Source organism: Schistocerca piceifrons, chromosome 6, assembly GCF_021461385.2.
Source record: "Schistocerca piceifrons isolate TAMUIC-IGC-003096 chromosome 6, iqSchPice1.1, whole genome shotgun sequence".
NCBI classification, from domain to species: Eukaryota; Metazoa; Arthropoda; class Insecta; order Orthoptera; family Acrididae; genus Schistocerca; species Schistocerca piceifrons.
This window is the reverse complement of record NC_060143.1, coordinates 538,570,808-538,598,795: the sequence shown is the minus strand read 5'-3', so window position 1 is coordinate 538,598,795 and position 27,988 is coordinate 538,570,808. Positions and strand designations below refer to the sequence as shown.

Sequence of the window (27,988 nt, the reverse complement as noted above, 5' to 3'; positions counted from 1 at the left end):
TTTTCGGTCTGACGAAGGTCACGACTTCTCCACGGTCAACCCTTTCATTATTCAGAAAGGTGTTGACGCAATTGCAGGTCCTCCAGGCTCAAAAATTGCTGCGTACTTCTCTGCTCCACACCTTCCCTGTCCGGGTGGAACCGCACCGTACCTTAAATTCCTCGCGTGGAGTCGTTTATACACGCTCCCTTGATGGATTGTCTGACGAAGAAATTCAGCACTACCTGTCTGACAAGGGCGTAACGGCTGTTCATAGGGTTATGAAAAGGGTTGACACGAACATCATTCCAACCCGCACTGTCTTCTTGACATTTGACAAAGTTCAACTCCCATCGAAAATCAAAGCAGGCTATGAGATAATTTCCGTTCGCCCTTACGTCCCAAACCCTACGCGTTGCTATCGATGTCAGCGGTTCAATCACACCAGCCAGTCCTGTTCCAATCCGGCCAAATGTGTTAGGTGTGGCAAGGATGCCCATGAGGGTGCTTGTCCACCTCCATCCCCTCGCTGCATCAACTGTATGGGTGACCACGCTGCTTCCTCTTGAGATTGCCCCGTTTTTAAGGACGAAAAGCTCATCCAGGAAATAAGAGTGAAGGAAAAGGTGTCGACCTTTGCTGCTCGAAAATTATTCGCCAGTCGACAGCCCACTGTGCCTCAGACAGAAAATACAGCACTGTCCTTGCTTCTCCTCGGCCAACAAAGGAGGCGGCCACGCAGACTTGCGACCTCACCTTTAGTACCACGGTCGTCAGATCGGCCAGCGCAAAGATCGCCCGTTCAACCTCACCATTTTCGCCTGACCACTCTATGGCTCACCCTTCGTCGGGTTCTGCTAAATCTCGAGCCCAAAAGTCAGACGTCTTCCACCAAGCGGATCTAGTTTGCCTCAACACTGGGGTCCCCACATTTTTGTCTGCCTCCACGACAAATTTATCTCATTTGGACCTTGCGGTCGGTACTGTTCCGCTAGCTCGGCGCTTCGAATGGTTCGCCCTTGATGATACACACTCGAGTGACCACTTTCCATGTGTCCTTAGACTGCAGCCTCAACTGCCATATATGCGCTCGCGACGCTGGAAGTTTGCCCAAGCCGATTGGACACTTTTTTTGTCTCTAGCGACATTCGATGACCGTCGCTTTCCCAGCGTCGACGATGAGGTCACACATATTACCGACGTTATTCTTACAGCTGCGGAATGTTCAATACCACGCACCTCCGAATTGCCCCGGCGCCCCCCAGTTCCTTGGTGGAACGAGGCATGCCGAGCCGCAATACGTGAGCGGCGACGTGCTCTTCGCATTTTCCGTCACCATCCAACTTTGGCCAACTGTATCCGATATAAGCAGCTCCGTGCGCGATGCCGTCGCATCATCCGCGATAGCAAGAAGGCAAGCTGGAAGTTCTTTATTAGCTCATTTAACACCTTCACTCCCTCCTCGGAAGTTTGGAGTCGGCTACGATGGTTCTCAGGCGCGCCTAGTTTCTCCCCGGTCTCTGGGCTCACTGTCGCGCATGATATCTTAGTGGACCCCGTCGCAATTTCTAACTCATTGGGTCAGCACTTTGCTGAGATTTCGAGCTCTTCAAATTACCCGCCAGCATTTCTTCCGAAGAAACGTGCAGCGGAAGTGCGACATCTTGTTTTCTGCTCTCAAAATCACGAAAGCTACAATACTGTTTTCTCCATGCGGGAACTCCAACATGCCCTCTCTTCTTCTCGCTCCTCTGCCCCAGGACCGGATGGTATCCATGTCCAAATGTTGCTGCATTTATCAACCCATAGTCTGCGTTACCTCCTTCGCCTTTATAATCGAATTTGGACCGACAGTACCTTTCCCAGACGATGGCGGGAAGCTATTGTCGTTCCCATTCCGAAACCTGGAAAGGACAAACATCTCCCCTCTAGCTATCGCCCCATTTCTCTCACGAGTAGTGTCTGTAAGGTTTTGGAGCGTATGGTGAATTACCGTTTAGCTTGGTGGCTGGAATCCTGCAGTCTTTTAACACCAGCCCAATGCGGATTCCGAAAGCATCGTTCTGCAGTTGACCATCTTGTTGCTCTCTCCACTTATATCATGAACAATTTTCTCCGGAAACGCCAAATGGTAGCAATATTTTTTGATCTGGAGAGAGCGTACGATACCTGTTGGAGGACAGGCATCCTCCGCACATTATTCTCTTGGGGCTTTCGAGGCCGGCTGCCCCTTTTTCTTCGCGAATTTATAGCAGAGCGCACATTTAGGGTGTGGGTGAACACTACTATCTCCCGTACTTTCTCCCAAGAAAACGTGGTACCCCAGGGCTCCGTGCTGAGTGTTGTACTGTTTGCCATCGCCATAAATCCAATTATGGATTGTCTCCTTCCTGATGTCTCGGGCTCCCTCTTTGTGGATGATTTTGCGATCTACTACAGCTCTCAACGGACCAGCCTTCTTGAAAGACGTCTTCAAGGATGTCTCGATCGCCTCCACTCGTGGAGCATCGAAACCGGCTTCCGTTTCTCACCCAGTAAGACCGTTTGTGTTAATTTTTGGTGGCGTAAGGAGTTTCTTCCGCCCTCCTTACATCTCGGTCCTGTCAACCTTCCGTTTTCCGACGTCGCTAAATTCTTGGGTCTTATGTTTGACAGAAAACTGTGCTGGTCCTCCCACGTTTCCTATCTTTCGGCTCACTGTCTGCGTTCCCTTAACACCCTCCGTGTCCTGAATGGTACCTCCTGGGGAGCGGACCGAGTGGTCCTTCTCCACCTCTATCGCGCCTTAGTGCGCTCGAAATTGGATTATGGAAGCATAGTCTACTCCTCTGCTCGGCCGTCTATTCTTCGGCGTCTCGACTCTATCCACCACCGTGGATTACGTTTAGTGTCTGGAGCTTTTTACACCAGCCCTGTGGAAAGCCTTTATGCTGAGACTGCTGAACCTCCGCTGTCCAATCGGCGGGCAGTCCTTCTGAGTCGTTATGCTAGCCATCTGTCTTCTATGCCTGCTAATCCAGCCCATGACCTTTTTTTCGACGCCTCCTTTGATGTAGGATATGCAGGCCGCTCCTCCTCCCTACTACCCCCGGGAGTCCGCTTCCGTCAACTGCTCCATTCTCTTTCCTTCCACTTTCCTAAAACCTTCTTGACAACATGGGGTACAGCACCGCCTTGGCTCCGTCCCCAGATCTACTTGCTCCGTGACCTATGTCAGTTTCCCAAGGATGGTACCCCTACACTTGTTTACCGTCGGGCAATTGCTGCTCTATGTGCACAAATGACGGACGCCACATTTATTTACACCGACGGCTCGAAAACATCGTTAGGTGTAGGGAGTGCCTATATTGTTGGCGACACCCCAAATCACTTTCGGCTTCCCGACCAGTGTTCGGTTTATACTGCGGAGCTTTACGCTGTTCTCCAGGCTGTCCACTACATCCGCTGCCATCAGCGGATACAGTACGTAATCTGCTCAGATTCTCTCAGCTCTCTCCTCAGTCTCCAAGCTCTTTACCCTGTGCACCCTCTGGTCCACCGGATTCAGGACTGTCTGCGCTTGCTCCACCTGGGGGGCGTCTCGGTGGCGTTCCTCTGGCTCCCGGGACACGCTGGTATCTGTGGGAATGAGGCGGCCGATATAGCGGCCAAGGCTGCAGTCTCTCTTCCTCGGCCAGCTATTCAGTCGCTTCCCTTCACCGATCTATGGAGCGGTTTATGTCGCCAAGTTGCTCATTTATGGCATGCACATTGGTCAACACTTCCCCATAATAAATTGCGGGAAGTGAAAGCCCTTCCTTGCGCTTTGACCTCTTCCTCCCGAATGCATCGTCGGGAGGAGGTAATTTTAGCTAGACTCCGGATAGGGCACTGTCTTTTTAGCCATCGACATCTTTTAAACGGCGATCCTCCCCCACTCTGTCCCCACTGCTCTCAGCTGTGGACGGTCAGACACCTTTTAATTGAATGCCCCTATTTTAATCCGTTACGCTCCCGTCTACAGCTATCGCCTGATTTATCATCGATTTTAGCAGATGACACGCGCTCAGCCGACCGCGTTCTCCAGTTTGTTAGTGACAGTGAAATGACGTCAGTCATTTGAAGCTTTTTTGGGGACAACCAACCCCTTTCTGTAGTGGATTTTTAAGCATTCCTTCTGATTTTAGTTTCTCAAATTTTATGACTTTGTTCCCATTGCTGCTGGTTTTAAATTTCGGTTTTTTCCTGTTTCCTAAGTCACGGGCTGGGCGCTAATGACCATAGAAGTTTTGCGCCCTAAAACCACAAAAAAAAAAAGAAAATATATATATAAAAAAAAACTGCGGCAGGTAGTGGTGGTAAAGGAGAGGTGTGGTGTTGGAGGGGGAGGCAGATTTCTACCATGCTGTCCCTCCCCTACCCACCCAAGTGCAGCCTCCCAGTGCTGTCCCTGCATCCTGCCACAGGCAGCACAAACATCTTCCCCTGCCCCTACCCTGCTTCTCCTCCCCCTTCCTGCTTCATGTCTCTTCCTTGCCTCCCTACCCATGTCAGATAGATTGTCACTGACATCAGTCACAGCCGCTTTGGGCCTTAGTGCCCGGGGACAGGGCTGCGATCTGTGTGTGAGGTGTCATCGTCGTCATCGTTGTTGTTGTTGTGTGAATGTATGTATGTTTTCTACCTCTGAAGAAGAACTTTGTCCAAAATCTGAAATATTTCTAGCTTTATTTTTCATTGTGCCTGTTGTGACTCGATGCCATTTGTATATACCAAGTATCAATCTGTCCTTTCCATATTGTTTTTATTCCATCCTGGACTTCCTGGTTTTCAGTGAATCTGAACTAGACAAGTGGTGTGAATTGTTGAGTGAGGCTCTGTTGAGTGACCCATAAGCAGGTTGGCAGAGGAAGTTTCCATGCCCAAAACCAGAAAATAACTTTTATAAAAAAGAATCCATTATTGCTTTATTGTTTTATTTTTGATTCCGCTTTTAGCACATTCAGCTTCCTAGCTGTTCCACAGTGAACAATTTCTCATTCTGTCTCCACCAATTCAGAAAATAAGTTTTTGCTGTAACAAAAATCTAACTTCACATTTTTCATGTATCCTGCTTGGCCTTGGCATGAAAACAATCTTCCCATAACAATCAGTCTCTGTGACTGCTACACATCACTTAAAAATACTTCTGTCTTTTCATTTTCCTTCAATCCCTGCTCTGTTCCTCCATAATCACATCTTTTAAGCACAGCTCCTGTAATAATAGCACTATTATTCTGTGACAGTAATTTCTTGCATCCCATCTCTAAGATTGAGATCCTTTACCTCCAACACTTGGAACATGAAATGCTGTACATAAAATTCCTTGGTGACTCAATTGGCTAGAAACTGAATTGATGTAAACATCCTACCAAGCTACTCAAATTTCCTTCAGATTGTTTTGCATATAGCACCTTCTTCTGCAGGTCAGTGCAAAGAGAATTATTTCCAACAGATTGACATGCTTTGACTTTACCAACTGCTTGATGTGTTTTCAGTCGGTTATTTTAGTGGATAATTTTCTCCACTATGATGGCAAGAATGATTTGAAGCATTAATCCCGGAAAAAAAAGAAAAAAAGTGTAAAAAAAAAGTATACCTCCATTCTTCATGAACCTTCCAAATTGTGACTGCAGAAACAATATTAAGAGAAGGATAGGTTGCTACTCAGCATAAAGATGATACACTGAGCAGCAGATAGGCATAATAAAAAGGAAGTTACAACACACTGATATTTGGCCAACGCCTTCTTCAGAAAAGAAAGGAAAACACACACATTCACACAAGCATGCACACCTCGCACACAAATGACCACTATCTCCAGCTGCATTTGCCAGACTGCCGCCTGTAATGTGGAATGAAAGCAGCAGTCCAGAATGGGACACGGAAGGGGGACGGATAGCAGGGTACAGATGGGGGAAGAGAGGAGTGGTGTCTCAGAGAGATTGCAAGGCTATAAGGTGGTAGGACAACGTGGCCAGGCACAGCTTTGTAGGCTGTTGTGGAGGGGAGGTGGAACAGAGAGTAGAAAAGGAGAGGAGCAGAGAGGGCAGATAAACAGAGGGTGCATTGCAGAGAGTAGTGCACATTGAGGTAAAAGGATGTGAATCGGAAGGATGTGATACGACAGAGGGGACAGAAACTGTTGGGTAGAGAGTATGGGGACAATAGGCTGTCCTAGGTTGAGGCCCCATGTCCTCCACCCATTAATTTCTGCCCCCCTCTGTCCTGTCACATCCTCCCAATTTATGTCCTCTTACCCTTATTGGGCACTGCTCTCTGCCAATGCACTCATTGGTCTTTTGCCGTCTCTGCTCCTCTCCTGTTCTGCTCCCCATTTCCCCATCCGCTCCTTCACAGCCTCCCAACACTGCGCCTGGCAGCTTTGTCCTGCTTCCTTTTAGCCCCCCCCCCCCACCCCGTGCTCTGTCAGACACTGTCTTCTCTTCCACTATACGTATCCTGCTATCCCTTTTTGTTAAAATATTAATTAATTATGTCATTTGGAAAGTATTAAATAATAATGTAGTTGGCTAAATAGCTGGGTTGTTAGAGGCTGTTTAAAAATAAAAATTTGTTAAAAAATGCCAAAAATTGGACAGCTTAGTTACACACACCAACTATGTGCAACTCCAGGATGGCACCTACATCAGTACACCAATCAGATCACAAACTGCCACTGAATATGCTTCACAATTAAAAAGAAGTGAAATGCTTATGGCACAATATAGACTGCCTTCATTTAGTTGCAATAGTAGGAAAAGGATAAATTGCTACTCACAGTAAAGATGGCTTATTGAGTTGCAGAGAGGCACAATAAAAATATTGTTGCACATTACAGCACTAGGCCAAAGCCTTCTTCAGCAAAGGAAACACACACACACACACACACACACACACACACACACACACACACACACACAGAGACCACTGGTAGCTCCGACTGAAATGTGGCTGTCGTGTGAACAGCAATTCGGAGTGGGGAGGGGAAGGGGGAGGAATAGTAGAAGACAGGTGGGGGAGAGAAGAATGCTGTCTGGCAGGGTGTGTGGTGACTAGAGATTGCCAGGTGCAGGTTTGGGGGTTGGAGTGTGGGGGAAAATATAGGGAGTGGAAAAGGAGAGAAGCAGGGAAGGGGAAAGAGCAGGTGGGTACATTGACAGAGGGGCACACAATGAAGGCAAGGGAATATGGAAAGGGAGGAGATGGTAGGATGAGGGGGCAGAAAACTGTTGGGTGGAGGGTGTGGGGACAGTAGGTTACTGTAGGTTGAAGTAAGGATAATTTCTGGAGTAGAGAATTTGTTGTGAGGATAACTCCCATATGCAAAGTTCTGAAATCTTGTGGTTGAGGGGAGGATCAAGACGGCATGGGTTGTGAAGTAGCCATTGAAATTTAGCGTGTTATGTTCAGCTTCATGTTGTGCCACAGGATGGTCTACTTTGTTTTGGCCACAGTTGGTCTGTGGCCATTCATCCTTTTGGGCAGCTGGTTGGTAGCCATACCAATATAAAAAGCTGTGTAATTGTTGCAACAGAACTGGTATATAACATGGCTGATTTCAAAAGTGGCCCAGCCTGTGATGGGCAGTCTGTAGTTCCTGCATGTCCTGCCAGACTTCTCTCCCCCCACCCATACCCTGCTATCCCTCCTGCTTCCCCACCCCACCCCACCCCACTCCAGATTGCTATTCACGTGACAAGTCGCATTCTGGTCAGTGCTGCTGGTGGTAAAAGTCATGTGAGCATGAAGTGTGCATGCTTGTTTGAATGTGTTCACGTTTTCTTTTCTGAAGAAGGGTCTGGCCAAAAGCTCAGTGTGTAACCGTCTTTATTCTGTGCTTGTCTGCAACTCCATGTGCCATCTTTACGGTGAGTAGCCACCTATCTTTTTCATAATATTGTTGATATTCCAGCCTGGATTTTTCCGTTTTTTGAAGAATTGCACAAATATTCATAAATGTGAACAGTGTACTGATTGACAAAGGGAAGTTGAACAGTACAACATTTTGAGAGTCACAATGTGAGAAACATCTTGGTAAAAACAAGACTGTATGGATGCATACAATTAATACCCCTTAATAACAAAATAAACACTCTTATTGATAGTCTCTGTGTTGAACTTAATAAAGTTTGTAATAATTGCCTCTTACTGCCCCTGTACTTGTTGCTTTCCTTGCACTCTTGAGTGCTCACTTTGAGTGAGGTTACATTTATAGTGAGAGTGGATGTATGAACATTTCTCTTCCTTGTTAAGTTCTTAAGCTAGTATGAATGGAATGTTACTTTTGCAGTGGTACCGGCCCTGAAGTATGGGGGAACTGCAATGCCCCCAGGGCGATAACTCTGTCTGCTCTCATCTATTGCCTACGCTGTATGGTTGGGCATGATGTCCCTCTTAATCAGGTATGAGATTTATGAGTGCAATTTGACTCACAATAAAACTTCATATAATTTTGCTTTTTTGTTATTCTAAGTACCAGTTTTTGTTGTCAACATTCTGAATCTGCTTGGTGACTAGGTAAATAATTATTATTTAAAATTTTCTCTTCTGGAACTACAATGAGAATCAGATGAACATAGGATGTCATCCCAGTCTCTCTGATGGCCACTCCCCCTCCCCCTCGCTTTTTCACCATTGTCTCCTGCCATCTTTGTAGGTAATGACCTTCGTTCTTAACCTATCCCTCTTTTCGCTCTAAGGAAAGAACAGATAGTACTGATAACCAGGAGAATTTAGTGTACTTTTATGTGGATCAACTGGCAATGCTAAAGTACTGGTAGGTAATTCTGTCTTATAATTGTATAGTTTTTGAAGAAAAACTGTGTGTGGTATTGTTAAAATTTCATTATGATGAGAATTTTTCCTATTGATGGGCAGTCTTTGACTGTTTTGGAGGCTGCCATCTTGAATGCAACTTGTAATTTTGAAATGGAAATGGGTCCATAGAGAACTACAAGAGGAAAAACAATGGTGCCTTTCCTTAGAGCATAGCTTTATTCATTCTCTAGTAATGACCAGTATGCCATTCTTATGGGTTGCATGAAACCTGATCTACAGCCTGCAGACCACTTTATAGTATGTGACAAGTCTTACTTTGTGTACCACTGTCACTTCATCCCTTCCCTGTTCTAGTTGCAATGGTTCATGGGGGCAGGAAGATTGTTTGTAAGCCCCTGTGTGAACTCGGATCTCAATAATTTCACTTCATGGGCTTCTCACAAGCTACACAGAGGGGCAAGCAATGTACTGATTTATTCTTCTAGAACTGTATGCAGTTGGAACATTAGTAGTAAACCATATTCTGATGCAGAGCACCTCTCTTGCAGCATCTGTCACTGGAACTGGTTGAGCACCTCTGTGACAACTTTTGAGCTAGCTAAATGAACTTGTAATAAAATGTACTGGCTTCCTTTGATGTTCTCCTTTTTTTTCTGTCAATCCTCTATGGTACCGATTCCAGGCTGATCAGCAATATTCAGGTGTTGGTCAAATAAGGGTTTTGTAAACTACCTCCTGTGTGGATGGACCTCACTTCCTGTGGATTCTTCCAATGAATCTGTTTGGCGGGTGCCTTACCTGTGATCTGTTTTATATAGTTGTTCCACTTTAAATCACTCTGTGTGCCTACTTCTAGATATTTTATAGATGTGACTGCACCCAGTAAGTGTCTTCAATCATGTAGTCATTCAATAATCATTTTTTCTGCCTTTTTATGTTTAACATGTTACCTTTGTGTATGTTGAGGATAAGCTGCTAGCCCCTGCACCAACCATCAGTCCTCTGTAGGCCTTTCTGTATTTTACTACAGTTTTCTAGTGTCACAACTTCTCTGTATACAAAAGCATCATCATCTCCGAAAAGCATTGTGGAACTTCAGACGTTATCCATTAGGTCATTTCTGTATGTTGTGAAAAGTAAAGATACTATAACATTCCCTTGGGGCATGGCTGAACCTACTTTTACAATTGAATATTTCTTTCATGCTGTGAAGAGGTGAGGGGGGGGGGGGGTCTTAATATTATCCAACTGATAGTGGAGATCAAGAAATCTGCATCCAAAATCATCACAGAATCATCTGAGCCTCTGGTTCAAACCTTCCACTTGGATCCAAATCAAAAGCCTGTGATAGATTCTGGGAACAGTGCTGCAAAACACTTAGCTTTGCCTCCACCTGGCAAGTAAGGTGAGGTGTCTTTACCTAAGAAGCCAGATGCCTGCAGGAACTGAGTAGGGCCTTTGAATCCATGTACTAGATGTCATTCATGCCAGTGGGAGGCACAATTTGCAGCTGTGTGCACTCAGTGCAATTGCTGACAGCAGGACTCCCTCCACCCCCTATCAGGCAAACAGAGCAGACATTGACCTTCTTTCTTTACCTGCCTGCTATTTCCCTAAGGGCACCATCACCAACCTAATGTTAGAGCTCCCAATAACAAACAATCTCACACTCTGCACTTGCTCCTATCTTTCAGGAAGATTGGCCTCTGTCCTAACAGACAAAGTGTCTCTTGCTTGGTCAGACATACTTTCAGCAGTGAGCAATCTCACAGACCTGGTTTTGATGTGCAGAGGGGGGAGGGGGGGGGGGGGGGGGGGTTGACGACGACACAGCTCAGCAGCTGCATCCCATTTATCCTTCCACCCAGAAATTTATGACTCTGCCAGTGTTCTGAATTCACTGCAAGTAAGTGTCAGCCAGACAGGACAGGTGAATCAGGAGGTACTGTAACATGTCCAGATGACACTATAGGCTCTAGAGGTACCAGAGGATTTGTCTCATGGTGCCCCAGTGCCACCACAGCCCAGGGCTGCAGCATAAAGCTTGTAGGTCATGTCCAACACAGATTCCAGCTATTTTTGGATAGTAACCAATTCCTCCTGCACTCATAAACAGTGTCCCTGTCCATCTTCAGACAATTTTTGTCTATCTCATGATTAATATAACACTAGCCAAAGCAGTCACTTAGTACAGTCTTAAGTTCTGCTGCTACAGTACTTCTGATTTTTGCTACATTACAAAATCAGCTAATGCAGTGCAATGCACTAAAATTTAATGGTCTTAACACAAGCCAAACACTGTGAGATTGTCCTGACTTCAGAAGAGAGAATCACTCATACTACCACCAAGAATTTCAATCAATGCCACTCAGAGAAACCACCCATCATTATCTGTTGTGTTGCAGTGAAACTTCTCTCAAAATTCTGTGAAACTGGCTCTCTTGCAAACAAACTGAAAGCCAGATAATTTAAAATAGCTAAAGTTGAATCAACATCAAATGCTATTCTAACATTGTTCAGTAAGACTTTGGAGTGCAATACTCATCACAAGTTGGGTCAGCTGTACACCAGTGATGCGAATTTCGGCCACATGAAAATCACACTCTTACAAAATGAAAATGTGACATCCCATTATGGATTATTCAGATTGTCTTTCTCAGTTGGTGGGCTTGGTGACTCAGAAGCTAGATGAAAAACTGCCATTTCTCCTATAATGTACTGTTTGTGGATAGAGAGGTAAATAAACAGAACCACAGATACTGGTCAGATGTCAACCCTCACTCGATGGATCCTTTGAACGTAGTTGGCGCATCAAAAGTGACGGTTTAGTGTGCGATATGCTGTTCTTGTGTTGTTGGGCCCCTAATTGTTCAGCATAGACTGACAGCAGACCAGTCCCCTGCAATTGTTAGAAAAGATGTGCTGCCATCGCTGCTGTCTGAAGACTGGACATTTTCAACTTTGTTACAGCATAGTGATGGCCCACGTGATTATGGGCTAGCTGTCCAGGCATTCCTGGATATGCAGGTTTTGCAGAGATGGATAGGTTGTAGACATCTGGTAGATTGGCTGTCATATTCCTTGCATTTAAATTAATTATATTTCTACTCTGGGGCAACACAAAGAGGGGGAAAGGGGGGGGGGGGCAGAATGTGATGGCAGTTGTGTGTGCAGTATTTGGAAAGCTTATAAACCTTAGGGACTGGATTGTTGAAGCATGTGCTTGCATACTGGTGCATGTGCATGTATGAGGAATGGATGTTGTGGATGACAGCCAACTTAAGACATGCTGAGTGTGTCCTGTAGCCTTTGTGTGTTACCACCAGCATTTGCCTTGTTCTGGACAAAATATGACAAAACTTGAGAATGGACAAAGCTATGTTAAATGGAAAGGCACCATTGTTTTTCTCATGTAATTCTGTATCTGTCTGATTTGGCACACAACCCTCTAATGATCTTAAAAATTAAGAGTTGCAGCCACGATGGAGGCTTCCAAAATGGCCGCCATGTTGGTTTTACCCCTCTTCCATCCCATACTGCTTGGCTTTAAATTTCTGTTTATCGACATATTTTTGTTTTAAAAGGGTGATTCCATACCTATTATATGAAAAACTGTATTAAGAAAAACTTTGATATTGGGCTGAAGAAGCAATTCAGTGATGTAATAATTCCACAAAATTTACTTCTTTTCTTACCCATTATTTTATTTAGAATGCATTTAATAACACATGGAAGAAAATTAAGGCTGAAATTACCCTTTATTTATGATGACACATGTGTTTTTGACATTTTACTCTTATTTTGCATAATAAATAAGTAATGCATATATTTTCATACCCACATATTTGTTCTCAATAGGGGTGCTTGAATCCAGTGAAAACTGTTATACCTTCTGGCTCCATGCTCGACCCTTCAGACACAGCTGCTGTTGTTGGTGGAAATGTGTTAACATCGCAGCGAATTGTAGATGTTGTTCTAAAAGCATTCCAGGTGTGTGCAGCATCTCAAGGCTGCATGAACAATGTTACATTTGGTGAAGAGGGCTGGGGATATTACGAGACAGTTGCTGGAGGTGCTGGGGCTGTAAGTATAGTTTAATTCTCTGCACCACTAGTGACCAACTAAAATCACTGTCATTTAATTGTTTTCTTTTATATGTTAATTTTTTTGTCTCTGGTTATAGCGTAGGGGAAAAATTGTTTAGAAACATTCATCATATATTAAATTTTTACAGTGAGAGTACTGCACTGAAATAACATTTTACTGAGTAATATTCATTTATACAAAAAAAGTTTCCAGATTGTGGGATACAGAACAAACACAAAAGGAAAACAGTAACCAAAGAGCTATGAGTACTTTTTCATCTTCACTACTTTGAAACATAACTCTTCTAATGAACAAATGCTCATAACTTTTAAGGTATGCATTTTAGAGCACATGTTTACTGGACATTTTTTCTTGTTTTGGTCCATACTGCCACTTGCCAAAATATGGAAAGCAAAGAGCTTGCAGTAGAAGAGATTTGTTTCACAGTAACAAAGATCAAGAATTGCTAATAGCTCTTAAGGTATGTGTTTTAGACCCCATGTTTACTTGCCTTTTTTGTTTCAAATGGTCATTCCTGTCATATCCCTGAATATTGACTATCAATTCTACATCCTGTATGCAGGAGCAAGAGGATTGGCCCAAGAATGGATCCCTGAGAGTCACCCTTTTTTTTCTTTTTTTTTTTTCTATCTTAGAAATATATCTTAGTATTTTCCTTTAGTTCATGTTTTATTTGCATTTTCTGTTTCCTGTTTGTCAAGTACGGTGTGAACCATTTTAATGCAGTTCCTGTAATGCCATATACTTGGAGCTTGTCCAACAGTGTGTTGTGGTCCAGTATGTCAAAGGCTTTACTTAAGTCTAAAAGAATGCCAGTGGCACTTTATTTTTTGTCCAGTGTTTCCAGGGCATTTTGTATAAAATCATAGATGGCACAAGATGTGGATTTATTTTTCCTGAATCCCTGCTTAGTATCAGTGAGCATTTTGTTTTTCTCTGAAACTTCCACTAACCTATTAAATTATTTTTTCTGTGATTTTGCTAAAGCCGAATAACAAAGCAATTGGTCTATAGTTTTTTGTATTTGATTTGTCTCCTTTCTTATGAATAGGGACCACTTTAGCAATTTTTAAACTGTCTGGAAATGTGGTGTCAGAAAAGATGAATTGGCTATGTTTGTAAGAGACACAGAAATGTTTTTGATACATTGCTTTATGATGCAGTCTGGTTACCATCAATTCCTGATGACATTATCTTAAGAGTTCATGTAACATGGATGATTCCATCTGGAGTTGCTTCACAAACATAGATTGAAGAGGAACATGACTGCACTTTGTTTTTCTGTTTCATTCTAGTATCTGTTTTGTCTTTGACTGTCAAATTATTTGGGATATCTGTATAGTAACAGCTGAAAAGATTTTTGATGTGTTGGGGATCATTTAAACTCTTGTTCAGAATGATATTTTCCATTTTAGGGGCACTATATTAGTTTCCTTCATTATTGCTGTCCATGCTGCTTGGCTGACTCTATTATGAACTTATCATTGTTTTTTTCTTCTTTGGCATATCAGTCTTTTGTAGATTTGAATGTATTTCTGAATGTAGCTGTTCAGAAGTAGGGCATACATTATTGTTTTTCCTTTATCTGAGTAGTTCTCTTTCCCTCGCACTTGAGATTTTGACACATGATATTCTCCCCTCTTTTCTTTTGATAATAGGAAATTGAATGTTTCTATATTATGTGTATTGAATTTCCATGCTGTTACAGTTCTTTTGTAGTTTTGCGTTGGCTTCAAGTAGCTTTGTAGGGTAACAACTTGAGCTTTGTGATCTGTAAGGCTTGCACTTGTACATTTTGCAGTACAGTTTATATTCACTAATATCTGATTCAGGGTATTGGCAGTTGTTCTTTAGAGTCTTGTTGGTGTTGTCATAGTCCATTTTAAGTTAAAAGTATCTGTGAGGTTGAGCAGTAGATCTTTTATTGTACTGGTTCTTGTCTAGATGGAGCCTGTTTAGTACATATTCAAGCTTATTTAGGATTGACTCAAAATCTCTGTTTGGGCAGCGATAAATACGTGCTATAACTGTATTTGCCTCACTGACTTCAATGAGTGCCAGCTCAATGTGCCTTTCTGCACTGAGATGATGAAACCTAATAATAGATTTATCTTTTAGACCCAGATAGATGAAAGTTACTGTACCTCAGTTTTTATAACTGTTTCTACAGAAATAATTTTCTAGTATGTACCCTGGTGTAGAAAAAGAGACAATTTGGTCCATATTTAGCCAGTGATCTGTAATGCACAGAACTCTGAGAAAGTGGAGTTCTGAATTTTGTGAAATCTCTAGTTGCCTAAGGGCATTTTTGTCACACCACTAACCTCATTCTCGCATGATAAGGATTTGTTCATAAAAAAATCATCTGTAGGGGGAGCTAAAGTCGTCTTCTGAGTTGCTGGAGTTTGAATCTTTTCTTCCAGTGAGCTGTGGACTGCTTGTGCATAAGAGGTTTAGTGTAGTGTAGTTTAGTTTAGTTCTGTTCTGTAGATCATTTTCACAATTATTTTATCAATACGATGTGGAATAAGTCAGATTTCAAGATTATATATACACACATGAATAGTACTGAAATTTTTAGTTCTACACATGCAACTACCTTTAGAGGTACAGTTTTTTTATTTATTTTTTATTACCAGTTTTGAAACAGAAACACATCCATGGAATAGAAGGAGTTGTCCAAAAGAAATGATTTTAAGCTAGATTTAAAACTTGGTCTGCTACCCAACAGGGTAGCCTGTTGGGCAAATGATAAAAGATTTTTGTTGCTGAATAATGTACTCCTTTTTGAGCAACTGACAGCTTCAATAATGGATAGTAAAGGTCATTTTTCCCTCTAGTATTGTACATATGAACATCACTGTTCTTCGTGGATTGAAGTGGATTATTTATAACGAATTTCATTAGCGAATATATGTACTCTTATGGTGCAGTTAAAATACCTAACTCCTTTAATAGGTGCCTACGTGACATTCTTGGTTGAGCACCACTAATTATTCTCGCTGCTCTGTTTTGTGCAATCAATACTTTATGTCTAAGTGGTGAGTTACCCCAGAAAACTATTCCATAAGACATTATTGAGTGGAAACATGCAAAGTATGTTAGGAGGCTGATCTGTTTATTACCAAGACTAGCAATTATACGAAGAGTAAAAGAAGCTGAACTTAATTGTTTGAGAAGTTCAGTAATATGCTTCTTCCAGTTCAAGTTGTCATCAATGTGAACACCCAAAAATTTGGAGAAATCTACCCTGTTAACCGAACCCTGTTCAGATGCTACATAAATTATCAGTACGACTCTATTCGATGTACAGAACTGGATATAGTGAGTTTTTTTTTTTTTTTCAAAATTAAGGGAGAGTCCATTTCCTGGAACCACTTAATAACTCTTTGAAAGACATCCTTAACAATTTCTTCAGCTGCTCTTTCTGGAATGTGATTTATTATAACACTCGTGTCATCTGCAAATAGTACTAGTTCTGCTTGCTGAATGTTAAGTGAGGTCATTCACATGAATAAGGAACAGCAGAGGACCCAAAATTGAACCTGGCGGGACTCCCTTTGTGGTAACTCCCCATTCACTAGACTTAACCACCCTCCCAACATTATTTGTGTTATTCAGCACTTCTTGCTTTCTGTTCATTAAGTAATATTCAAACCAGCTGTGTGTATAGCCTTCAATTCCATAAAACCTGAGTTTTTCTAAGAGTGTAACATGATCCACATAGTCAAATGCCTTGGAAACATCACAAAAAATACCAACTGGCAATAATTTGTTATTTAGGGCTTGTACTAATTGATTGGTAGAATTCTCAGTCGAGTAACCCTTCCGGAATCTGAACTGTGACATGCTGAGTAAATTATTTTCACTTAAATGTAAAACTACTCTTGAATACACAACTTTCTGAATATTTTAGAAAATGAAGTCAGCAATGAGATTGGTCTATAATTATTTAAGTCATTCTTGTCCCCTTTCTTATGAAGAGGTTTGACAATTACGTATTTCAATCTGTCTGCAAAAATTCTCTGTGCCAGTGAAGCATTACATGTATCACTAAGGACTCCACTTATTAAATTAGAACAACACTTCAAAATTCTGTTAGAGACTCCATAAACACCATGTGAGCTCTTGTTTTACAGTATATTTATAATTCTCTTAATTTCAGTGGGGTATGTTGGTGCTATTTATAAAGGCCTGAAGTCCCGGGGAATGACATTTTTAAAATATTTTGTTGCTTCTTCAACTGAACCCTTTAATCCTATTTTTGCTGCTACATTCAGAAAGTGATTGTTAAAAATACTTACAACTTGTGAATTATCACTCACAACATCATCATTTCGCTTTATTGCTATGGTATGCTGTGCACTGTCAGGCTGCCTCGTCTCGCGTTTGACAATATTCCATATAGTTTTAATCTTATTATCTGCATTATTAATTTCTGTCAGAACACTTAAGCTTATCAACTTCTTAATGACTTTCCTTAAAATATTTGAATATCTTTTGTAGTAAGCAAGTAACATTGGATCCTGACTTATTCTGGCCTGTACATATATTTCCCTCTTCCTCTTACACGATATCTTAATTCTCTTAGTAATCCTTGGCTTACTTGACTTTGTAAAGGCTTTTTTTTGATAACGTTTCAGGAAAACAACTCTCAAATATTGAGACAAATTTACAGTGGAATAAATTGAATTTGGCATCAGCATCATTTTCTGCATATACTTCATCCCATTCAACCTCCTCTAGGCTGTATCCTGTTCGCATCAATAAGCCTCCCTGCCCTGTATGAAACTGCCTCAAGCCTGTAAGGTGCTATATGTGTTATTTCCATTGATCTTTTTATAAGCATAGAAGATGTGAAGATGGGACTGATTTCTTGATGATGCATCTTCTTATTTCACATAATTGGTTTTGTTTGTTATTCAGACTGGCAACAAAGTACGAGTCAATTAATGGGTGCTCTGTATGGTCTTAGGTTGTTGGTATATATCAGCTGTACTAGATTATTATCCCATGTGTGTGAAACTAAAAGTACAAAAGTAATTAAATGTTTAACACTAGAGTAACTAGTGCTAGATCACTTGGTAAAAGCTTGGATATTTTGCTAATAAAAGGCACAAAAACTTGTTTGTTAATGTGTTAGGTTCAATGGAGGTGACAAATACCTTTCCTGATCAGGCAGAATAACCTGAACAGACATACAATGAGAACTAAAGTTATTTGGAAATAATGAGTAAAATTCAAGCTTTCAAAACTGGGAGTCCCTCTCTTGTAGATGTATTAGAATATATGAATCTAAGTCTATGGATGAAACGTCTTTCATTCTGTGATTGGTTTTCAAATGCAAAATATTCAAAATTTGTTCATATCAATCAGATGGTGCATCGTGGCTGTTTACTTTTATTGACAGACATTGCTAGAATATTTCAGAGAATAATCTTCAATTTCAGGGACCCACTTGGGACGGCCGAGGTGGTGTACACTCGCACATGACCAACACACGAATTACAGATGCCGAAATCTTGGAACGACGCTATCCTGTGGTGCTGCAGAAATTCTGCCTTCGCGAAGGTTCCGGAGGTGCAGGCCTGCACAGGGGAGGTGATGGTGTTGTGAGGGAGCTGCTCTTCAGGAGGCCAATGACACTCTCCGTCCTCACTGAGCGCAGGGTTTTCGCACCCTATGGCATGGCTGGTACGTTACAGCACACAATATATCCTGGAGGTATACATTGTTGTATGTAGGAACCATATGACTGATTTTTTTATGACAATATGTGGATGTGGGCACCTCCTTATTTCAATTCTCTTATTCAGTATAGTAAAAGTTTACAGTTTTGTTGTTATCAAAACCTGTTGACTCTTAAAAATAAATAAACAGTTTCAGGAGGTTCATAATGTGCATAACACGATGTTACTTCTGCTGTTCTATCTTGAACAGTGTGTGTCAGTTCCACTGTTTATGCATGTGAATTGGGTTTAATTTACGTAGTTCCAGCTTCCAAATTACAAGTTCTAACTTTAGGTGGATCAGTTCTGATAATTTAGGTCAGGTGAACCATTCATAATACAGGGTGTATACGACCAGGGACAACCGGGAAATCCAGGAAAAACTCAGGGAATTTTTTCATCCAAGAGAAAACTGGGAAAAACCCGGGAACTTTTTGGAATTCTGTGAATTTTTCATTGTTTTAGCTTTCAGTTAAATTTCTGTAATTTTGACTGGTAAGAATTGGTTCTCTAGTAAAGAATGTTACTGTATCCTGCTGCTGGAGAATGATGCTGCAGCAATAAAATATAAACATGAGGGGGGGGGGGGGGGGGGAATAAGTGGCAAAGAAAATGTGCAATTTACAACAACAAAACACCATGCATGCACAAGCGTCTGCAAATAGCAAAAAAATGTCAAAGGCCACAGGGCGAAGACTATGTAATTCTTCGTAACAATAAACTGCTTGCTATGTGCATGACATCATAACTGTTCACATTAGGTTGGTTTGACCAGTTCCAGTGGGCTGATGCACATGTGCTGTTGACTCTCGTATGAGCAGTACCTTCTCTTGCTTCCCGCTACTTGAAGTGTGGCTGTTAGCCGTATTGGCAGTAGCAGCAAGCAGCCAGATGCAAACGAGAAAAATTTTTCTCGTGAGCCCTAGCTGCCAGATACACACATGCACACAGTTGTGCAAGTTGTAGTAGGGAGGGGGTTAGTCTCCACTTGACCCATGTTTGCATTAAGTGATTTCGCTGCTTCTCTTCGTTTACAGCTCCCACGTCAAATGAAAACAAAACAGATTTCTGTGGGTGGGAGCTATCAAGTGAATTAAAATACATTCATATAATTACGGAGGGCAAAAATATATTATTAGTTTCAGTTTTCTGATTTTATTTTATTTCCAAATTGTTAGCAGTCAAGCATTAATCATCTTGTAGAACAGTGAAGCTGCTTTTGCAAGTTTGCTAAAGAAATTTGGCTTTATTAATCTTTCCACTGGGGCAGTCATTTTATTTGAAACGAAGTGTTTCATTCCATAGTATTGGCTAGTTCATACTGTTCACTGAATTTCAAGTGCACGTTATCATCCTCTGCCATTTATGGCATTATGCCATAATGAAGAACCGAAAATGATATCGTAGAGTACTGGTACTCTGAGAAAATTTACATCCAAAAAACCACACTGAAAAGCTTTAGAGTACTGGTACTCTGAGAAAATTTACATCCAAAAAACCACACTGAAAAGCTTAATATCAGATGGGACCTACTTCATTGTGAATCTGGAAAAAAACCAATGTGCACTTCAAGCCGAATTATGCATTTTAGTATGGTTTACGAAATTCCGAAGCTTTTGGGAGTATCCTCTGATGCCCTGTTTCTTTTATGGCGTAATGTAAGCTCTCTTAGTGCTTTATCACATACGAACATGCGGGCTTCCTACACCACTGCAGCTGCACACACGCAATAATGCCTGTTTTCTGGTGCTCTCTGGCAACTGGTAAATCGAACCTATTTCTAACAGTCTCTGGATAGTATTGCAAACGGTGGTTTGAAATGCGTTACTACCAAGTAAATTTCTTTTTACGCAAGATGAATTATGTTACATGTCAGAAAGTGGGATGAATTTCTAAATCACAGAGCGTTTAAAACTGAACACTTTGAGGACCAGCCATTTGCAAGAATTTCGAGCCCAGACATTTATGTCATAATTTTAAATTTACTGGCACATTTGTGTGATGTATCTTAAAGTACAACACATGCAAAAAAAGATCAGTATTACATGTGAAAGCAGCTTCTGTTGTAGCTTGTTAATCTCAGAGACCAATATTACATGTGAAAGCTTAGCTTTTCTTGTAGCTATACTGTGTACATTAATGTAAACTGTTAACTTTTCCTCTTTGTGTTTTCGTGCTACGTAACTGGTGATCGTGCTATTGGCTGACTATAACATGTGTCCTTTGCTCTGAATATCTGCTGTCATTAGCTGGCGAGATCATGTGGCATGAGATATGATTGGCTTACAAAAGGACATCGCAACCTCGGTTTCAACGCTCTGGAAACTAACGCGCTGTGTTTGGTGCAATTCAAATTTATACTTTCATAATATGATAATATGCAGTGTATATGTTGCTGCAAATCAAAGGTCTTTTCAAAACTTCTGTCCTTTTTTTTTCATTAAAAGTCTTTCCAAAATTCTCTCCCCAGTATTATCTTTTATTTTTTTCTGGGAAGTTCTATGCGAGTGTATAAAATGTTAACCATTCAAAGGACTGATAAGTTTTACAGTTTCGAGGGAAAATCTGCAGAAAACCTACTGTCACTTAGCACGGAAAAAGTGTGTTTTCACCCAGGAAAAAGCATATTTTTTAAACGGGATATCCAGGAAAAATCCGGGAATTTTTTTCCCTTGTCGCCGTATACACCCTGTAATAGGGGGCTAACATAAAAACCCCCAGCCATAGCAAAATATCCCATACATAAAGTCTTATTGGACCCCTAAATTTGTGATCTGACTGTGTATTCTAACCACTTCCTGTGATAATAAAAGTTCCTCCACTTGTAGCCTAGCAGATTTACCTGCACCCCCCCCCCCCCCCCTGCGGGTCTGGGGGTAAGAATAGGCCTGAGGTATTCCTGCATGTTGTAAGAGGCAACTAAAAGGAGTTTCACATATTTTGGCCTTTCTGTGATGGTCATCTGTAGGGTTTGATGTCCATTCTTCAAAATTTTCCTGAAGAGCGAGCCAATTGGGGAAGGGCGCCTTACATGGTGCATCATGTCCATCGTGCATTGAGATCTTTAGCCCACTTTCTCGTCTTGGCATTGCAGTCCTGTACATTCTCCATCTCTTGGGTGAGGACACCTTCCTGGGTGCGTTTTCCACCATGCACTATGCAGTGTCGCTTTCTACATCAACAAGGACTATGGACTTCTTTGCACCTGATATCCAGCACGGTAGCGAGTCTGTTGTGGTGGGGCTGCCATGTACCCTGTTGGTTGTAGCCCCCTGACCACACAGGGATCGCTCTGCTGATGCCTGCACTGTTAACTCCCCACATATGCCAAGGGGTAGATGCCCATCCCCCTGGGGCATTGGGACTCAAGGCAATGGCCATCCTGCCAGGTGGCCTTTGCTGCGGCTGGGTGGCACTCGTGGGGATGGCCCCTAGTTGGAGGGGGTGACATCAGGGTGGTTGACACACAATGAAGTGTAGTCCATTATATCTTGCTGGCGGTGAAACACTAGCAGTCTCTAAGCATTATAAGCTCAATTCAGTGCACAGAAATATGACCCCAAATTGTTTCCCTCCCTGGCCACAACATGGGAGGAACATCAGGCTAAGGATAGCAGCGGATCTTATTTGCCCCAGTACCTTGTTTTTTAGAGAGCTGATAGGGAATCTTTCATGATGATGAAGCCTCAGTTTTTTTGTTGAGCATTTAGAGGACAAGTTTGGAGAGGTGGGTGGATTATCCAAAGTGAGATCTGGGTCAGCCTTGATCAAAACAGCATCCTCTGCCCAGTCACAGACGTCACTCGCTTGTGACAAGCTGGGGGATGTTTCTGTAACCATCACGCCCCATAAGAGCTTAAATATGGTCCAGGGCATCACATTTCACAGGAACCTTCTTTTGCAGTCTGAGGATGAGCTGTGCACCAATTTAGAGTGGCAAGGTGTAAATTTTGTGCAGCGTGCCCACAGGGGTCTGAGGTATAAATAGTTTGCCACCGGTACCTTCATCTTGGCATTTGAGGGTCGTACATTGCCCGAGAAGGTCAAGGTGATGGTCTACTGCTGTGATGTAAAGCCCTATATCCCTCCACCAATGTGGTGCTTTAAGTGCTGGAAGTTCTGCCATATGTCTTCCCACTGTACTTCCTGCATCACATGTCGAGATTGGGGACACCCATCACATCCCAATACTCCATGTGCCCCGCCTTCCATCTGTGTCAATTGCAGAGAGCACCATTCACCTTGCTCACCATACTGCAGGATTCTTCAGAAAGAAAGGAAAATCAAGGAGTACAAGACCCTGGACCGACTGACCTACACTGAGGCTGAGAGAAAATTTGAACGCCTGCATCCTGTATGTAAGACAGCGTCTTACACTGCTGCTACGACAGTTCTGGCACCATCAGCTCCGCCAACCCTAGTCACCTCTCAAAGCCGGAAGACTACACCTGCCTCCTTGATGGTGGGGGGGGGGGGGCATTTCCCTCCCTGTTGCTCCTGCACCACCTAATTCGGGAGCAACCCCCCCCCCCCCCCCCCCCCCCAACCATCAGGGACGTCCATCCCCACTTCTAAGCTGGAGAAGCGTAATCCTTCTTTATCTTCTCTCGCTAAGAAGGGGTCCCTTTGGGTCACTCCCTTCCCAGGTTTCTGCTAGTGGGAAAGATGACACCTGCCAGTGGCTGAAGAGCTCAAAAGCAGCTGGTTGTAGGGCTTTACGCTCATCCTCAGTCCTGGAGACCAAGTCAGTGAAGTCCTCCCAGACAGGGAAACCCAAGGAGCAACAAGAGAAATCCAAAAAGAAGACCCCCAAGACCAAGGAAATTGAGGTGGCACCCACACCACCACTACCTACAAGCTCTGTGGCTGAGGATGGGGGTGGAGATTCTGGCGTCTGCTGAGGATCTCACCAGACCTTCGGACACAATGGATATAGACTGCTCAGGCAACAAATCAGTGGCAGCAGGTGGCTCTGAGGCATGAACAGCCTCATTGAATGTTCCATGCTTCCCCAGTCTCACGATGAAGTTGTCCTACAGTGGAATTGCGGCGGTTTTTTCCACCACCTGGTTGAGCTACGGTAACTGTTAAGCTTTACACCTGCTATCTGCATTGCCCTCCAGGAAACCTGGTTCCCATCAATATGGACCCCTGCACTCCACGGCTATAAGGGATATTACAGGAACTGTAGCGACTATAATTGAGTGTCAGGTGGAGTTCGCGTTTATGTCCTAAACTCAGTCTGTAGTAACATTGTGCCCCTTCAAACCCCTCTTTGAAGCTGTGGCTGTCAGAATAAGGACAACACAGGAAATAACTGTCTGTAATGTATATCTTCCTCCAGATGGTGCAGTACCCCTGAGTGTATTAGCAGCACTGATTGATCAATTCCCTAAACCTTTCCTACTTTTGGGAGATTTTAATGCCCACAATCCCTTGTGCGGTGGCACCGTGCTTACTAGCTGAGGCAGAGATGTTGAAACTTTACTGTCTCAGTTCGACCTCTGCCTCTTAAATACTGGGGCTGCCACACATTTAATCGTGGCTCATGGTAGTTACTCAGCCATTGATTTATAAATTCTGGGGCCGCCACACATTTCATTGTGGCTCATGGTAGTTACTCTGCCATTGATTTATCAAATTGCAGCCCAGGACTTCTCCAATCCATCCACTGAAGAGTACATGACGACCTGTGTGGTAGTGACCAATTCCCCATCTCCCTGTCACTGCCCCGGTGTCAGCTCAAATGGAAGTGTTGGCAGCACCTCAATGCCCTCCATTGACTGAGCAACACCTACAGGGGTGCAGATCGCTCTACGCTGCTGCAGCTCTACAGAGCCCTCGTTCAATCCCGCCTTGACTATGGGAGTGTGATTTATGGTTCGGCGGCACCCTCAGCATTGCATTTGCCTGACCCATTGCACCGTTGTGGAGTTAGACTAGCGACAGGAGCTTTTAGAATGAGTCCGGTGACAAGCATACTGGTGGAGGCTGTAGTCCCTGCATTGAAGATCAGATATGCACAATTGCTCACCAGTTATGTTGCACACATTCATAGCTCTCCTGGACATCCTAATTACCGTCTTCATTTCCCAACCTTGGTGGTTCACCTTCCAAATAGGTGAGCCAGGTCAGGGCTAACGATTGTGGTTCACATGCGATCGCTTGTGTCTGAACTGGAGTCCTTCCCTTCACCACCTCTACTCGAGGTCCATTCACGTACATCTCCATGGTGTAGCTGTAGGCCAAATATTCACCGGGACCTTTTGCGTGGCCATAAGGACTCTACGATGGCTCGATCACTGATCCACAGAGGCCATATTGAACAGCCTTCCTTGCCCAGTGGTTGCATTTATTCACTGCAGAGCTGGTGGCCATATCTCATGCACTTCAGTATATCCATTCATGCTCCAAGGAATCTTTTCTTCTGTGTACTGACTCCTTGAGCAGCCTACAAACTATTGACCAGTGCTACCCTCGCCATACTTTGGTGGCATCCGTCCAGGAGTCCATCTATGCCCCGGGACCGGTTCCATCTGTGTGGACCCCAGGACACTTCGACATCCCAGGCAATGAACTTGCCGACAGGCTGGCCAAACAGGCTACACAGAAACCCCTTCTGGAGATGGGTATCTCTGAACCTGACCTGCATTCTGACATATGCTGCAGGGTTTTACGGCTTTGGGAGACGGAATGGCATAACAGTACGCACAACAAACTGCATGTCATTAAGGAGACGATGAATGTGTGGAAGTCTTCCATGTGGGCTTCTCGCAGGGAATCAGTTGTCCTCTGCCGGCTCCGCATTGGCCATGCTTGGCGACCCACGGTTACATCTTGTGCCATGAAGATCCGCCTCAGTGTCGGTGCGGCGCCCTGTTCACAGTGGCCCATATTCTGGTGCACTGGCCCACTTAGACTGCCCAACGACGAAATCTTGGGTTACCGGACTCACTGCCGCTCATTTTATCTGACAACACCTCATTGGCTGATTTAGTTTTACGTTTTATTTGGGAGGGTGGGTTTTATCATTTGATCTGAGTTTTAGTGCATGTTCTCCACCCTAGTGTGTTGGGGTGGAGTTTTTAATGTGTTGCAAAGTGGCTGGCCTTTCCTTTTTATTCTTGTGGTCGGCCAGCCACTATAATCTGCTTTCTTGTTTTACTCTCTTCTGTTTCTAGCATCTCTCTGTTGTTTTCTTGCCCTCTTTTGTTCTTTTTAATGTTTGTTGCTGATACACCCTGCTAAACCCGCAGGACAGGACAGGTAGTTGGAATTGTGGAAAGGGGCCAAAATGAGCGGCTGTCAGTTACACTCGAACACAAAACTTTATTTATTTGACCAAACATTACAGGACAAATTCTTGAACTTAGTTATTGGCTGAATACACCACTCTGCCTTATGCTTTAAGGGCACAACCACTTTAATTAATCTAAGGCTTGAAAAGCAACAACCTTAATTTAAAGATAGCTGAAGGCCCATGATTTAAGACTCAAGGTAAAAAGAAAACCGCAAGGCAGAAAGCTGTATCTTCAATTAGGCTGAAGGCCCCAAACAGTCTGATGCTCGAAAGACAAAGATCCTTAATTTAAAAATGGCTGAAGGCCACATGACACAAAACTCAATGTAAAATAAATTTAAACAAAAAAGCCTTATCTTAAATTAGGCTGAAGGCCCCAAACAATCTAACACTTGACAAGCAAGGAACCTTAAATTTAAAACAGATGAAGGCCCATGACTTAAAACACCAAGAAAAATGATTCAACTTTAATTCAAAACCATTGGCTATGAGCCATACAAATACACACAACAGAAAATAAGAAAAGGAAGTGCAGCTAACAGCGCTCATAAGTTTCGGGGGTCAGCCAGCACTTGAAATACTAACGTTCATTTAGGTGAGACAGGCAGTCGGCCCAACCATTCTCGATCTGATGACAACCCAACCAACAGACTGTCAGTGGACCCACTGACAGGGTAGCTTGTGCTCCACTCGACCAGCACACAACTGGGAGTTCAGTGCAAAACGTAAAAGGCATGGACACCCACAACCAAGCATACATTAAGCTGTCAAACTACACACCGTGCTGGATAGTGACAACCCAGTGAGGAAAGGACACTGCCTGAATTTACGTCAGCAGCCAGGGCAGATAACTGGAACGTTAACGGCCACAAGGCAGAAAATTCCGTTGGTGCACTTCAATTGCAAATAACCAAATACAGTTAGACTTCACCGGACGGTGGCTAAACCTTCGCCAACTCAATCACACATGTTGTTGCTCACTGGAATGTCCCAACAGCCAACAATGAGAACCTAGCAGCACAATGTGAATGGTCTTGACTTGCTGGTAAATTAAATGCAAACTCAACTTTCGTGTCCAGGGTTGGTCAGCCACGGACCTCGTAGCAATGGGAACAGCCCCACACACTCTGACACTGCATAGAGACCGCCAGTGGGCCCAGCCAAACTACTCCCCGCGGAGATTTCCTCGCTGCTCCACACCAACTGACCGACTCCCACACATCAGCATGGAGACAGCACTAAAATAACTGAGCAGTTGACATCACAAGCTACTCACAGTTTCACGAACACTTGCACGAAGGACTAGACGATACTACTAGCAGTGACTGGGAAATAACAAGGACGAATCATGAGTCAGTCCACGCAGGCAACCCGTAAGTGATCGCCAACCAACATACGTGTTGTCCGAAAAGACGACCGACCGACGACCAACCGAGGTAGTCTACACTCAAGTGATATGTATTGGCAACTGTGGGGTGAGTCATGGCTGTCGGGACCTCGCTGCAGCTGCGCCCTGACTGAACTTCTGCTGCATCCTAAGTCAAACACTGCCAGGTCAGAACTGCACTGCTAGCGCCTCCCAACTTACTGGCAGATCCGAACTAACTCCAAACACACGACAACTGGGAAATAATAGCAGTCAGCAAAGATAATACGCCAGGGCTTATATCGATAAGCGCTGCTGTTGCCGCTCACGTGCAGGCTAGGTGGCAACTCAGTGACACCAGTAATTGAAATTAACAAAATGAGGTGGTGGCAGTACAGTAAAAACAGGATGTCAAATGAGATATGGCACGAACATGAGCCACGCATGCCACAGTTGCCTTTCCTTTGTTCTTGTGGCTTTTCCTTTCTTTCTGTTTTGTGTTATAGGTCTCGTCTGTTTTATTTTCGCACTTGTGGCGTTGTTTTGTTAGGAACAAGGGACAGATGACCTTGTAGTTTGGTCCCTTCCCCCCCCCTCCCCCCACCTCTGTTTTAAACAACCAACCAGCTTGCACACAGGCTATTGTCAGTAATGTAGTCCTCACCCAAAGTTGAAGTTAAGACATTTTAACAACACCTTTATGTGCTC

At 43.3% G+C, this 27,988-nt stretch overlaps 1 protein-coding gene across 1 annotated transcript in view; it reads left to right on the top strand.

Annotated features, from left to right (window-relative positions):
• LOC124802498 (5-oxoprolinase) overlaps positions 1–27,988 on the top strand; it is a 187,784-nt gene that overhangs the window by 122,135 nt on the left and 37,661 nt on the right. Inside the window, exons 16-18 of the mRNA XM_047263316.1 lie at positions 8,291–8,402; positions 12,637–12,861; positions 18,336–18,579. Of these exons, the coding sequence (XP_047119272.1) occupies positions 8,291–8,402; positions 12,637–12,861; positions 18,336–18,579 (581 nt within the window). The remainder of the gene's footprint in view (positions 1–8,290; positions 8,403–12,636; positions 12,862–18,335; positions 18,580–27,988) is intronic.